Raw genomic sequence first — 13,668 nt, forward strand, 5'->3', positions numbered from 1 at the left:
GAAAGTGACGTTGTGATCTTGACTTCGCATGTCTACATGATGCTCCATGATCGTGAGCTCACGTTACTCTACAGAAGCCACTCATCTCCTCCATCAAGGCCACTTTGGAAGATTTGATGTTCCATCACCAGAATTCCCATCAACCGCCTTCTGCACAAGAGCCGAATCGAGATATGCCCTGGCCTGCACGATGATGCCCTTCTCATCGAATCGCAAGAGCCACGCATATCGCTGTGGATACGGCATACCATTCTTGCAAACAGAATCAGCCTTCAGCTCAACGGTTGCCCACTCCTGATCTCCGCCGCCAAACACATTAACGAGCTCGAGCTTGATGGGCTCTTTCAGTACATTGTTGACAACGCCAAGCGCGCCCTTCTTCCAAGCGTCTAGATACATCAGTCAGTATCAGTAGGTGATGGTTGAAGGAAGTCATGCATCTTACCCAGACTGGTAAAATGACCTGCGGCCGGGTGAGTTCCCATCACATCCCAAACGACATTAGGAGAGACTCGATCGAAGAAGGGTGATTGATCAGCTGTTCTCAACGCTGAGGCAAAGCCTATTATCTCATCTGCTGTAGGGTAAGGCGCCATTTCTTTGCAGTGCTTATGATGTTGTTCAGTATCGATAGCACTACTCCGAGCAATGCCAGTCTACTGAGCTACATATGTCATCGCCTAGGCGGGGCAAAGCCCTCGGACGGACGTAGGCTTCTACGCACCATACCGTTCAGCAGAAGCATTCTCAACCGGCAATAATGAGTAGAACACTCATATTAGGTTGCATCGACGCTCTAGTCATTGGGCCTTTCCTCAAGCGTGAAGATGGCACTGACACTTGTGCCACAAGTGTTCCTCATAGATCTAGCAATCAACATTTCGTGACTGAGGCATCAGAAGACCGCACTTTCTCACGAACTCGGCAATGCCTGACCCTCACGATTTCAGACTCGAGATCACATTCCATACAGTCAGCGTCAGCATACCTCTAGAAAAGCACATGTACAAACACAACCACAACCCACAACTCTTCTCCTCTCACCTCACCTCATTCACGTGACAGATAAGAAGATAAGCACGTGTTGCCCCACACAAGCTCAAGCTCCGCAAGGGCGCCAACTCTGTGACATTGATGAAGCCAAGTAGACCACATCCTTTCACAGACGACATTTATTACACGAACAGGACATACCACTCACCACCACAATCATGAAATTCGCAACCGTAGTCGCCACCCTAGCCCTCGGCGTCACCGCCCTGGACAAACCACTCGACATCGAAAAGACACACACAGTCGAATGCACGACCAAGACGAAAGTCGGTACGTAGTGACCACCGCCCAGTCCAGAAAGCGGTGTCCGCGACCAAAAGCCCGAAAGACACGCAAGCTGACAGGTATGATACACAGGCGACAAAGTAGAAATGCACTACCGCGGCACCCTCGCCTCCGACGGCAGCGAATTCGACGCCTCCTACAACCGCAACCAACCCCTCTCTTTCACATTGGGCAAAGGCCAAGTGATCAAAGGCTGGGACGAAGGCCTGCAAGATATGTGTGTAGGAGACAAGCGAAAATTGACGATTCAGCCCGAGTATGGGTATGGAGATCGGGGAATTGGTCCGATTCCTGGTGGGGCGACGTTGATTTTCGAGACGGAGTTGGTGACGAGTGAGTTCATGCTTTCTTTTCCTTTCGTGCCGTGGGATGGGTCGAGGAGATCAGGAGGGAAAAGAGGGAGGGTGGGGAACGAGAGAGTGGTGGATGAGAGGAATTCGTGCTAACCTAGTTCCTTCACAGTCAACGGAAAAGGCGCAGAAGCGGCCCCAGCAGCGTACGAAGAGCTATGAAGACCATGACTCGAGAACGCGAAATGTGAAGATTGGCAGCTTCCCCGCGTGAATGAGTAGATTCTACAATCGGCAAAAAGTTACAGTACTATGGAGCTCTGTTGCCCGTCGGTCCGGAGAGAAGCCAGTCTCATTTCACTAATCACCGTACCGTCTTGGTATTAGTCTCGGGCACCGAATCCATCTGCCATAGAACATCCTATCTTTCGGCATTGTCTGAAATATCCCGAATAGCTCGTCGGCGGTGCGAGAAATACGACGGCACCAAAGGGAAAAATTTTCTCGCAGCGCAACACTGCCTCGTGCGTGAGACATAGTCAGGTCGCTGAACCAGGTCTTGGAACATAACCCGCTGGTCTAGGACTGTGCTGTAGTGGAACAGTGGTAGGATTGGTTCGAGCGCATTCGGAGTTCACTGCGAAGCATTAATGCTGACTCACTCTGCACCAGACCGCTGACTACAGTAGAATTGCGCGCAGCGCGCTATGGAGAAGTGCGACATTTAGTAGTCAGTCAAATTCCGAGATGCCGACGTGGTCGGAATTCTAGGCATCCTCGTTGGACACAAGACGTCCAGTGCTTACCACGCTAACAACGAAAGCGTCCAAGTAATTCACACCGCCTACAAGGACAGTGCGGTTGCAAACACGAACAGCACGCGACACCACTTCAGCACAGCCGACGCATGGAAACGACCGTTGTGATAGTGATGCGGCGGCGATGTTCCGGTCTTCGATCTTGACTTTTTCTGCTTACTTACCGGGGAGCAGTAGTGGCCGACGGGAGTGGACGCCATGGCTCACCGGTCTTTCAAGGCTGACATTGCTATCGTGCGGAATATAGGCGTCAAGAATAGCGACAAATGGTGGGGACGCCGCCTGGTACAATTCAGCCGGCATGGTATCGTGGTTCCACGGTAGGGAACGCCATTCGAAACGCTGAAGGCAGTGTGGACAGCGATCGCGAAGCCACTACTGTAGGCCATGTTTTTCGTCTTTGGCGACGACCAGATCCAACACGAGCTCGCCGGTGCATTGTCGAGTCGTGCGCAACGGGTTTGCGCGATCAGGTTCCTGGCGGAGGGTCGAGTGCTTGGTGGGTCTGCTCAGGCTCTCCAAGTGTCCGGCAACATGTCCAATGCCCTTGCTTGAGTGGCATCAACTCGCTGTGCGGTCTTCGAGACCATGTGCCGTGTAAGCGCTCGCTCTCGAAGCACCGGTCGTCCAGCATCTTGTCTGCAAGTTTTCCCGAGTCGATATGCATCCAATATAGGTGGTGCAGCACGGATACATGGTTGTGGCACGTAGACTAAGTCGGCTCTGAATCCTTTTCAGCAGATTGTGCATACGTTACACGTGCCACGTTTTGGCAACGTGACTTATATTGCTGGGGCTGGCGGTGGTGCGACCGATCACGACCCTTATGGTGTATGCCCCTGCGATCTGCGTGCGTAACGGACTTCTGAACTGTGACAATGAGGACAGCGATTGCCCTGTCCGCATGAAGCATTGTTGGTGCGGGTGTGGAACTCGTGCAGACCGCGCGTCGAAGCAGGTACCCACGAGGCATTGTCCGCTCGCTTTCCATGTCGCTCGGAAGTTTTGTTGCAGATGAGGAAGGAGCGCCGCTTCGAGATGTTTGGCGGTACGCATGAGTTTCAAGATGAGCAGAGATGGGGATGGCTTCTAGACAAGCCAGCATGGCCCTGTCGCGACGTCGATCTCGATGCTCCACGACATCATCTGGTATCGAGCGGAGCAGAGATCCGCAGCGAGCTCAGCACCTGCGAAATGTCACTCAGTCGGCAATAGTCTTCGGCTCTTGCGGAGTGCTTTCAAATGTATCAAGGAACGGTTTTCGTCCTGATTCACTCAGTTTTTGCAAGACCAAAGGCACTGTTCATCTTGTGCTGCTTGAAGGTGCCAGGTTACAGGCGCGGCATTACTTCTGCAACGGGGTTGGAGACGCGTGTTTCTCGGCTTCAGTCTTCATCCATATAACTTCGGCCTCCACATTGACCTGACTGCAATTTCGGTAGCTTGCAATACGCAGGCCGACAGTAGAGTAGTCTGGTGTCTATACTGGCAAGACAAAATAGCGGACGACACTGCTGAAGAAACGGAGGTATATCACATGGCAAGTATGAGGCGTACTCGGCATTTCCATTTTGAGAATCCGAGTTTCTCGAATATGTCTGGAAGCCAGCGGAAGATCCACATGTCGAAGCCCTGTTGCTTCTCATCAGCATAGGGAATAGATTGTCTCACGTCTTGAGTCAAGCTCACGTGCGCCCATCACACCGACTGCGCAGACCGTCGCTACCGGGAGATCCGCTAGCCAGATGAAGGTGATCGCTTTTGGTGACGCTGATCGCTAGTTGCACAGAAACCTTGCGTAAAGCAGGGGAGCCATGAGGCCAAGGCAATTGGCAGTGTGGTTCCAAGACGCGAAGGAATCTACGCTGTGGCGGCCGTTTTTACGAGAAAAGGCGGTTTTGACCTCGGAAGCGTCGCCTAAGGTCAGCCACGGGTGGAAATAGTTGCTCCTGAAGAACACGATCGTATCGATGTCAAGCGAACAGCGAGCGTGAGGGCCACTCTGTCGCGTGCCGTGTTCCATTTTAGATCGACGCAGCAGCGGATGGTGGAAGATCTGTGCGAGCCGGCGCATCTGGTGACGAGTGATCTGCGCGGCTGCCGCCGCTAGAGCGTATGCATGTCAAAAACGTGGATCCGAGCCGGAGAAACTGCTGTAAGCACTGGAAGTTCATGGGTCCCTCGACGACGCGAGTGCCGGTACTCCATCGTCTTCGGGAGGGTTGCATAAAAGAGTAATGGCGCCGAACATATGTGAGACGTTTCCTCCATCATCCGTGCAGCAATCACCCGGCAGGAGGCGTTTGGCGCGCGAACAAGTGCTCGGCGTGCAAACAGGGCCGGAGCTGTGCCACCTCGCGCGCGGCGCTGCGTGTCGTCGGATGTTCCCAGCGCGAGGCAGAGCTGGTCGTGCTGCGAGGTGATGGGAGGCTCGCGTGTCTTTGACGCAGCCCCGAGCGGGCGAGCAGTCTTCTTTCGCAGCAGTGAAACAGCTGCACTGTAGAGTGCTTATTCTTAGCAGGGCTGCCGCAGCAGTCGTTGGTGTTCGCGATCTGCGATGCAATGGTGACGGCGCTACTTCCTGTGGTGATCTGCTCGTGACGGGCTCGTATGTGTGTTTGGCGGAAGGTGTGGTGGAGGCGGGAGCTCTCAGTGCACGCTTCTTTCGGGTGCGAGGTGCAGCGCGCGGTCGGTGGGCGTGATAGGCTGCAGTCGACAGGTTCGAGAGGCTCGCTTAGAACAATGTGGTGGGCCGTCGATCAGAGCGTGGCACTGACAGGGTTGGAGTGCAGTGAAAATCACCGCCTTTTGCCGTCTAGCGAACGCTGAAATGGTGCTTGTTGAGTGGGTGGATCTCCGCCACGCATATGCGACTCGACCCGCTTCATCGGCTCTGTGCTGCCTGCGACGACGTGTCATCGCGAAGCAGCGCGTTTGTGGCAGCAGCAACCACGCAGCCGACGAACAGCATAGCAGGCACCACGCAGCACGGCATCCCTGTCGGCGAGCAGCTCTGCCCCTCGAAGTCGAGGCACAGCGTGGCACGGCAGGCGAAATGACGAGCCGCAGAAGGCCGCACTCTGTGCCTCACTAGCGTTGACGACCAACACGGCGGCGTGGTTAAGCAGCGAATCCCATGCTGGCGCGGCCGCCATGCCATCGCAGCACGGCACGCGGCGATCCTGCGAATCTCTGGCGATGCGAATGCAGAGTGCACAGCTTGTGCATCCAATGATGCGCACTCCGGAGGCCTTTTGCTCTATGCACGCCGCTCCTGTGCCGCGCTGCAGCAACACGAGTGTGGTGATCGTGTTGGACGTATGCGAGGCCGGCCAGACAGGCGAACCGCGGCGAGCAGCAGGACAGAGACTGGACAGCACTGCAGATCGATGGATGATGAGACTTTCCGTTCACGATCCACCGGCGTGGTCCACCTTGGCCCGACGCTGCGAGTCTTCAGCACAGCCAGCAGCAGCATGAACGAGACCCTGCACATCGACTGGCCGGGCGAACAAACTAGCGGCGACGAGTCAACAATGCTCCGGGCGCGCGAGGTCACCTCGCTGAAGGCGTCCTAGGAGGGCGCTGCTGACAGGCGGTGGACGGCGTGCTGGTTTGGGGGCGTCGGCCTGTCCACTCCTGTGGCAGCTCCACCCGTAGGCGATGTGGATTGCCGTTGCAGATTGAGAGGGAGCGCGACGCAACGCAACGCAGGCGCACGACCTCCTCCGTGCTGCTGCTGCTGCTGTTGCTGTTGCTGCTACTGCTCCTGCACGTTGCCCATCCACGACGGAGGCGATGCCACCGATGCATCCTTCGCCGCTGTCTTCTGCACGCGTCCACGCTACTGCCATACACTTCCCACGCACACGCACGCCGTCGCCCATCTCGTGCTGCGAGCGGCATTCCAAGACGTCGATCATCATCCCCTCCGTCCAGCACAAGCATCACTTAGTCGCGCCGCCGCCTGCAGACGACGTGTGGTGCCGCGAAGGGTGATGTTCCCGAGCCCGATAGATTAGCAGCCAGGATGGACCCACCCGCGCGCAGCTAGCCTCGCGCAAAAAGCACCTTGGCCCAACTTAGCCTCGCGACGCCTGCTCACGCCCACGCGCTTGTCACCTCACTGCCGCTGACCAGGGTCGCCGACCTCCTGTCGCGCTTGCTGCGAGGCTAGCACGTGTGTCCCGCCCATCGACGTCGACGGTCCCGGTAGAGTCAATTTACGCCCATCACTTGGGCGCTGTGCCTCCAATTTACATACTGCCCGCTGTAGCCTCGCCCGCACCAAGCGACTAGCCATTCCTCCCTCGTGTCCGACGATATCAGACTCGCCACGCCACCTTCTGTCGACTCGGGTACCTGATCTGCCATCCCAGCACTGCAATCACTTCACTTTCCACAACCTCCAACAACACCAACCCAACATCCATTGGAATGGCAACGGTCAGCATGATGGCGTATCCCGTCCGCAATGGCTTCCAAGCCTATCCGCAACACTATGCCATGTACCCGACTCGTGCGCAGCAACCGCAATTGGATGTCAACCAGCCCATGAACGTCAACCCATACGCATACAACCACGTCGCACAACAACAACATCACCCGCAACCGCAACCGCAGCCGCAACCACAACAGCAGCAGTCCTACCATGTGCAACCTCGCTCTCCTCAATCCTCGGGATCACCGACGTCAGACGACGGCTTCAAGCCATCGCTCCCATCGATATCGAACCTTCTCAGCTTCGCCGATCGACCTGGAGGTGATGCCAGTAAGTCGATGCCCCTAGTCTGCCGCGTGATTTTGTCACTAAACTTCTCACCAGATCAAACTTCACAAGGCTCCGCGGCACAGCAACAACAGAAAGAGCAGGTGGGGTCGCAACAAACGTCACCACCACTACCATCATCACAAGCAATCGTCGCACAACCGAACCAACCTGCTTCTTATCCCGTCGCCGAGGCGACTTCAAGTCCTCGCGACGTAGTCCCACCGCCACCACCAATGCGCAGCGACTCGGTGCTGGAGTCGACGAACAGCCCGTCAACCATCTCGACGGCATCCGCACTCTCGGGCTCTCCATATTACGTGGGCAGCTCCATCAACAACATGGAGCCAGCGGACCAACGCGCAGCCCAATTCCCAGTAATGAAGCGTGCACAAGTTCCCTCTCAAATGAACGCCTCACCATATGGCAGCGCACGCTATACGGCCTCGCCCTACGCAAACTCGCCCACAAGCATGCCAGGTACGACATACTATCCACCACAACAGGCCGCGTATCAAGTACCCCAAGGAATGTATCAGCAGAGGCCGCTTCCCTCTAACTTCCCTCCGCCACCCCCAGCTGTTCAGGTCCAATCCTCAGCCCCTCTTCCTACAAGCAACCCTTGGGAACACCACCACTACATCAGCCCATCATCACAAGCCACGTTTCCACAGTCTCAAGACCGCTACATTTGCACAACGTGCAACAAGGCATTCAGCAGACCATCGAGCTTGAAGATCCACACACACAGCCACACGGGCGAGAAACCCTTCCGATGCCCGCACAACGGCTGCGGCAAGGCCTTTTCCGTGCGCAGCAACATGAAGCGACACGAACGCGGGTGCCACAGTGGCATGGCAGGTCACATTGCACACCCACACATGATTTGACGTTAAGCGGATTTTGACTTTTTCACAAAACGGCACATCTTTGGACATGGATTTCTGCACAGACAAGCGAGGAGTTCCTGGCGTTATTTTCGGGCCCATCACTGCAAACGCAAATCCCGCGCGTGACTGGGGCCCATGGGGTTTTCGAAACTCTGAACTGTACAGCAAAAAGGATTTACCAGGTAATCCCTGGATCCATTGGTTTTTCTGGAACGGCGAGCACAGCGACTGTGCGGCGGAGAGAAAAAAAGGATGGTCGTCGCCTTTTTAGCCGAGACGCCGATGTAGAACTAGTATTAATTACTCTGACGCCTTATAGCCAAGCAAACAGACGGCTTGAGCTAGTATAGAACGGCGCGCGCGGACGCAGTGAAATGAAAGACAGACAAGATGATAATCATCTGACTGAGATGCTGTGTTCCATTTTGTCTCACTTCCGCTGTCGATGGATGTGCAAGCCGGTCCATGGACTTGGGATCGCGGTGTGAAGATGTTTTGGCGCGTCGATCGAGCTGTTCTCGCGTGGTCTTGCTTGTAGGCGGATGTGAAAGGAGAATCACCATTCTGAGACTGTGATGAATGTTTCAAGACTCGGACAGACGACCGCGACAGACCAGCGACACCAAGAAGAACACAGTCGTCAGCATCCAGGTCTGTGTGAATTGAACAAGTGGACTCCCTGCCGGATTGAACCTGACCCATACAACTCCACGATCTCCAGTCCATCCAGACCACCTTTCCCCTTTTTTTCTCGGACACGACGCCGTAATAGCGGTCGACGAGTAGTACATAATAGTCGCTTATTACCAATGGACGCGATGACTACTGTGATAGTCTAGCCAGACATCGGAACTGCATCATCGGTTCAAGCCTCAAAACAACACTATCCTTGCCATTGCGACCCCCGATGAAGAAGGTTCACGAGGTTCAACCACCATCTAGCAAATCATAACGCAACGGCACGACGATCCGGACACAGCACGAAGAAGGGGAGGAAGTATGTCTCGCATATCGGTTGCACTATTTTCCCTCCCTTGCCCTTGTCCTCGTGCCAGGAAGCCAGCCAGCCAGCCAGCCAGTAGCTGCGCAGCTTGTGCAGTTTGTATGCACGAAAGGCAGCATCAACACAACGATCCCTAGACAAACACTGCGGCGACACCGAACATGATGCACATTTCCCCTTCTCTCTGAATGCTTCGCCCTCCTCCACTCCTCCCCGCGACCACCAAATCGCAGAGAGCCGCAATAGCAATCCCCGACCAGCGGGCCATCTTCGCTAAGACATAAGAACATCAGCATCAGCACGTTCCCTAAGCCCGTTCCATGGCGCAAAAAGAAAGACAATAAGCCGCAATGCAACGCACAAGCCTCCAAGCACAAAACAAGCTCAACTCAATGCTCCAGATTATGAAAAACTCAAAACAGTCCAAAAGGTCAGCACTGCCAAGCCAGAACAGCCCTGCCACAAGTCCACAACCCTGCAAAGGCAAGTCAACAAAGTGGGTCCAGACTTTCCGAGACTTAGTCTTAATTGCTTATACAAGCACCTCTCAAAACGGAAAAGTATTTAGCCCACGTACCTGACCGATCAGGTAAAACTGCTTACAGAGACTAAGTCGCATCCTGGTCCAGCTGCAGGGCACGATATGGCTTTCGTTTCTTTTTTGCTGGCTAATGAGGGAAATACGCTACCACTTCGATGGTTCCCGCACGATGGCCAGTCCTGTTGCTCCTCCTGTCCTTCGTGCCCCTTGCCTGGTTCAATCCTGTCTTGCTCCAGCCGGATCCTCGCGGGAAGACAGTGATGGGGATGGGGAACGAGCATAAGGTTTTCTGATTGTTTGATTCCTCATCATAGGGCTTGTTCAGTTGCAAATGCATATTTCGACCAACGAGGCGATCGATGGACGTGGAGAGGAGGGTTCTGGAGATCGTCCCGGATGATCCATTGTAATCTGCCATTGCTGTGCCGCAGACCAGGCAAGATTCTCCCGCATTGTCGTTTATTGACTCTGGGAAGCTTTCATGTCGGAAACGCTGTACACCTCACCAGTCGCCACTCTGAACGAAGCGCCCAGGATCGTAAGGCGAAGGATCTTCGGGAAGCATGCTGCCTGTTCCTCCTTCGCGAACAGACACAAACCAGGTGAGAGAAAACCAGCAAGCCTTGTCTTGTCACCTTGAACATCCGCCACTCGTGATCGTCGTCGACGCGAGTGTTCGACTAGGCTAGGCCATGTCGTCGATCGTTTAACTCGTAATGGTTAGTACCATTTCCTTCAAACTGGCAAAACTCGGGCATGAATGTTCAGAGACACTGCGAGAGCAGGCAAGAAAGCGGTGTGACAATGTTGCAACCTTGCTACTTTCCGTGAGAGCAGTTCCGCAGGGCTCTTGAAAGCGCTTGCGTGGAAATAATCCTTTGCTGAGCATCCAACTGGATAGTGAACGACTTCCATGGAAGTTTGTTGCAAGGCTCTGCCTAACCCACACCCAACAGTGATCAGGCCCGTTGGAGCCTGTTGATGTGCGAACGACTGGCTGATTCCCTGTTCAACTCTGTCGATCCTGTTCGCGTATGGCGACAGCTGCTTGGCTACGCAATCACCGTGATTGCACGAACAAGCTTGGTAGAGTGAGAGCCAAGCAGGTCAAGCCGCCATTATCATGCCACCGTGGCCGGAACAAGATGCCGTTCGCTGATGTGTTGGCTGCGGATACTTATCCGCCTGCAACGGCAGTTGCATTGGGCATTGGCACTGGTTGGTAGACGGGTGAAGTGGTATAGAGTGAAGTCCACTTTCTCGACCCTTGATAGTGCTGGTGACTGATCAGCCACAAGAGCTTGTTGGCAAGATGGGTGGCTGGTGACTCCGCAGAAGTGAAAACGACCCAGCAACAATTCCCCCGACCCGGACATAAAATCGCAAGATATGCCCGACACTTGGGACGATCCTCGCCATCCTCTGGAAGCCCGACGTGACCAGGTCTTCATTCGACTGTTGCAGGCGCGCTTGTTCGCTTCGCTGTAGCATCAGGCGACGTTGGCTGTCCCCGGACGTGGCGAAGGATCGAAGTAAGAAACGCCGAGCCTGCAGCTGTCTCGTATTGACCAGCACTCCCAGGCCATCACCGTCGTGTGCCGCGACGAGCTCCATCTTTAGCTGTGTCCTACCTGCTCGGAAAGGCTCAGATGCCTGTCACATTTCGTTGCCGTCGCCCTGTGCAAAGTTGCTGCAGCTAACGGAACAAGCAATCGGACCATTTATCGATGACCGGGCGGAACCACTTATGCATTGATGCCACGCACCAGGATGGACTTGATGCACCAGCATTGCAAGTCTATCGCAAGCTGCGTACGCCTGGTCCCGCTACCCAACGCGCACCAGACATCCTATCGTTGTCCCCATGAAACCGTGACGAGAATTCGTCACCCCAGGTGAGACAGCGGAGACAGGAAGTCGAGCTTCCTACGAGCCTCACTGTTAGCAGCGACAGCGGAAAGCACATGCAGCAAGGGCGGCCGTCCTGGTCGTCAGGCATCAAGAGCTTGACCTTGGACTATCACCAAAAGGGCAATGCTCTGGTCCTCTGCAGTATTCTTCCTTGTGTATCCCTCTCAGTCCCGTAATAGGCGCCTCTTGGCTGGACGCCTTACGACGCGGTGAGAGGTCGCCTTGTGCTGTGCCCCCATGGCATGTCGCTGTGTCCCGATATCCGTGGAGCTCGGATTTTCTAGCGGGCTTCTAGCTGCTGACGCCTGGGAGGTAGCTCTCAAACTTCAATTGTGTTTCAGAGGGAGGTAGGGAGAGATGTCGCTGGCTTTGGTGCTGGCTCGGAGAAGGCAGGCGCGGAGGAAAAGACGGCTGTCGGGTCCGAATTCGAGTGAAGGGCACGAAGGGTGTGCTTGCGCTTCCTGATGTGTTTGGTATTGGCACAGCATTGATGCTGACAGAGGACTCGATGACGGCCTGCCGTGAAAATATGCGATACATGTCACAGAAAATTTGACGAGGCATCGTCGTTCGGTGAAGTGCGTCACAGGCAAGTGCCACTTCTCGATCCTCCTTCCTCGCATTGCAGCCGCGAATCCCGAGCGGCAGCTGCGCGCGTTGGTGTGCCTGCCTTCTGGTAGAGCATGCAGGAGCCACTCTGAGGACGCCGAACAACGCTTGTGGTCCAGCATGTGGCCGATCGTTCTCTGCTATGCCTCAGCATTCGGTCTCTCATCCTGAGTCGAGCGCTTTCGATATCTTTGCAAACTGGCGGAACATCATTTCTCATCAGATCAGACCTGACACTACTGCAGCCTCGCAAGCTGCCAAGAGCTTTCCGGAACAGCCATCGCCTTCCAATTTCCGTTTCAGGTTTCGGTCGATGCCTGACCAAGGCCAAAGGCTCTTGTGCTTCGTCGTCCACGAGCGGCGTGTTGCATGCCGTCAACCACCTTGGACATGCGCGTGGCGGCTGGGCGATGGGAGGTGCAATTCAGCTAGTGCAGGAGCCTTGTGAAGCTGTGCGACGCGATGTTGCATCTTTGTAGAATGAAATGGGGGACTGCGTTTAGACTGCCTGCTGAGTAAGTACGACCGGAAGCAACAAGAGGGAATTGTGGAGGTCTGTTGCACATGCACGTGAAAGCATACTCAACAAAGGAGACTCAGTAGGCATATATACAGGATGTGTCTCTATAGAACATCGGCAGCACCCATCTATAGCACTGAGAGGTTGCCGAATTTCTCCTGGAATTGAAGTCAGTACATCGTTGCAGGACCGCAAGCATGGAAGAGAACGTACCTGGTAGCCTGGAACTTGCCAGCGACCCTTCGACACGAGTTGCGAGACGCGCTCGTCGATGTCTGGGCGGGCAGCAACAACTTCGTCCTGTACGATTACCCAAGTCAGCCATCTGTCGGCAATTCGTCACGTGACCGAGGCATTGAATCTGAGCTTCAGACGTGCATGTCTCGATCCCATCTCCAATACGTACCACAGTGAGGTCCTCAAATGGTCGTGCAGACTCAATGTTCTTAAGAGTCTTCTCCAAATCCTGAAGCTCAGCGTCCACCTTGCCCTTGGTCTCCTCAGCGCTCTTGACGGCCTGAGCCTCAAAAGCTTCAATAGCCTTGATCTGTCTCTGCACATCGTACTTCTTTGGCTGGAAAGCGGTGAACTGCTTCTCGATGTCGGCGATGACGTCCTGGTTCTTCAGAACGGAGCGGTAGTGCTGGAAGTCGACGGTTTGTGGTTGCTCAGAAAGCTGCTGGACCTTGCGGCGCGCGGCATCGTTGCGCTGCTTGAAGGCGGCCAGGGAGTTGGCAGTGCTTCCCTTGAGGCCGAGCTTGGAGCCCAGGTTGGCCCAGTCGACCTTGAGAGCGGCAGATCGCTGTGGTGGAGGGTGTGGTTAGTATGGCTTGCAGAAAAGGCTTTGGCATTGGGTTGAGGAAGAGGTTGCCGGGTGCGCGACCGCGCCTTCGTCCCCGGGAGGAGCTGGAATTCGCGCAGGTGTAGGGACAGCACATACCGTAGCCGCCATTGTGCAGAATGTCGAGTTGGAAGTGGAG

At 55.1% G+C, this 13,668-nt stretch overlaps 4 protein-coding genes across 4 annotated transcripts; 2 read left to right on the forward strand and 2 right to left on the reverse strand.

Moving 5' to 3' along the window:
* Positions 1-93: 93 nt before the first annotated feature.
* CKM354_000424700 (uncharacterized protein) lies at positions 94-596 on the reverse strand (the record flags this gene model as incomplete). Its single annotated transcript, XM_044799479.1, has 2 exons — positions 94-389; positions 446-596. 2 exons carry the CDS (start codon positions 594-596, stop codon positions 94-96), a joined length of 447 nt encoding a protein of 148 aa, XP_044655414.1.
* A 615-nt stretch (positions 597-1,211) lies between these two features.
* Positions 1,212-1,850, forward strand: CKM354_000424800 (uncharacterized protein; the record flags this gene model as incomplete). Its single annotated transcript, XM_044799480.1, has 3 exons — positions 1,212-1,323; positions 1,411-1,671; positions 1,801-1,850. 3 exons carry the CDS (start codon positions 1,212-1,214, stop codon positions 1,848-1,850), a joined length of 423 nt encoding a protein of 140 aa, XP_044655415.1.
* Positions 1,851-6,883: 5,033 nt separating this feature from the next.
* Positions 6,884-8,104, forward strand: CKM354_000424900 (uncharacterized protein; the record flags this gene model as incomplete). The annotated part of the gene is made up of 2 exons (XM_044799481.1): positions 6,884-7,217; positions 7,272-8,104. The coding sequence occupies 2 exons, from the start codon at positions 6,884-6,886 to the stop codon at positions 8,102-8,104; spliced, it is 1,167 nt and encodes a 388-aa protein (XP_044655416.1).
* Positions 8,105-12,816: 4,712 nt separating this feature from the next.
* On the reverse strand, positions 12,817-13,640 carry CKM354_000425000 (F1F0 ATP synthase subunit d; the record flags this gene model as incomplete). The annotated part of the gene is made up of 4 exons (XM_044799482.1): positions 12,817-12,846; positions 12,902-12,988; positions 13,095-13,490; positions 13,629-13,640. 4 exons carry the CDS (start codon positions 13,638-13,640, stop codon positions 12,817-12,819), a joined length of 525 nt encoding a protein of 174 aa, XP_044655417.1.
* Between the last annotated feature and the right edge of the window lie 28 nt (positions 13,641-13,668).

This window comes from Cercospora kikuchii (assembly GCF_019650295.1).
Source record: "Cercospora kikuchii DNA, contig_00002, whole genome shotgun sequence".
Classification (NCBI taxonomy): Eukaryota; Fungi; Ascomycota; class Dothideomycetes; order Mycosphaerellales; family Mycosphaerellaceae; genus Cercospora; species Cercospora kikuchii.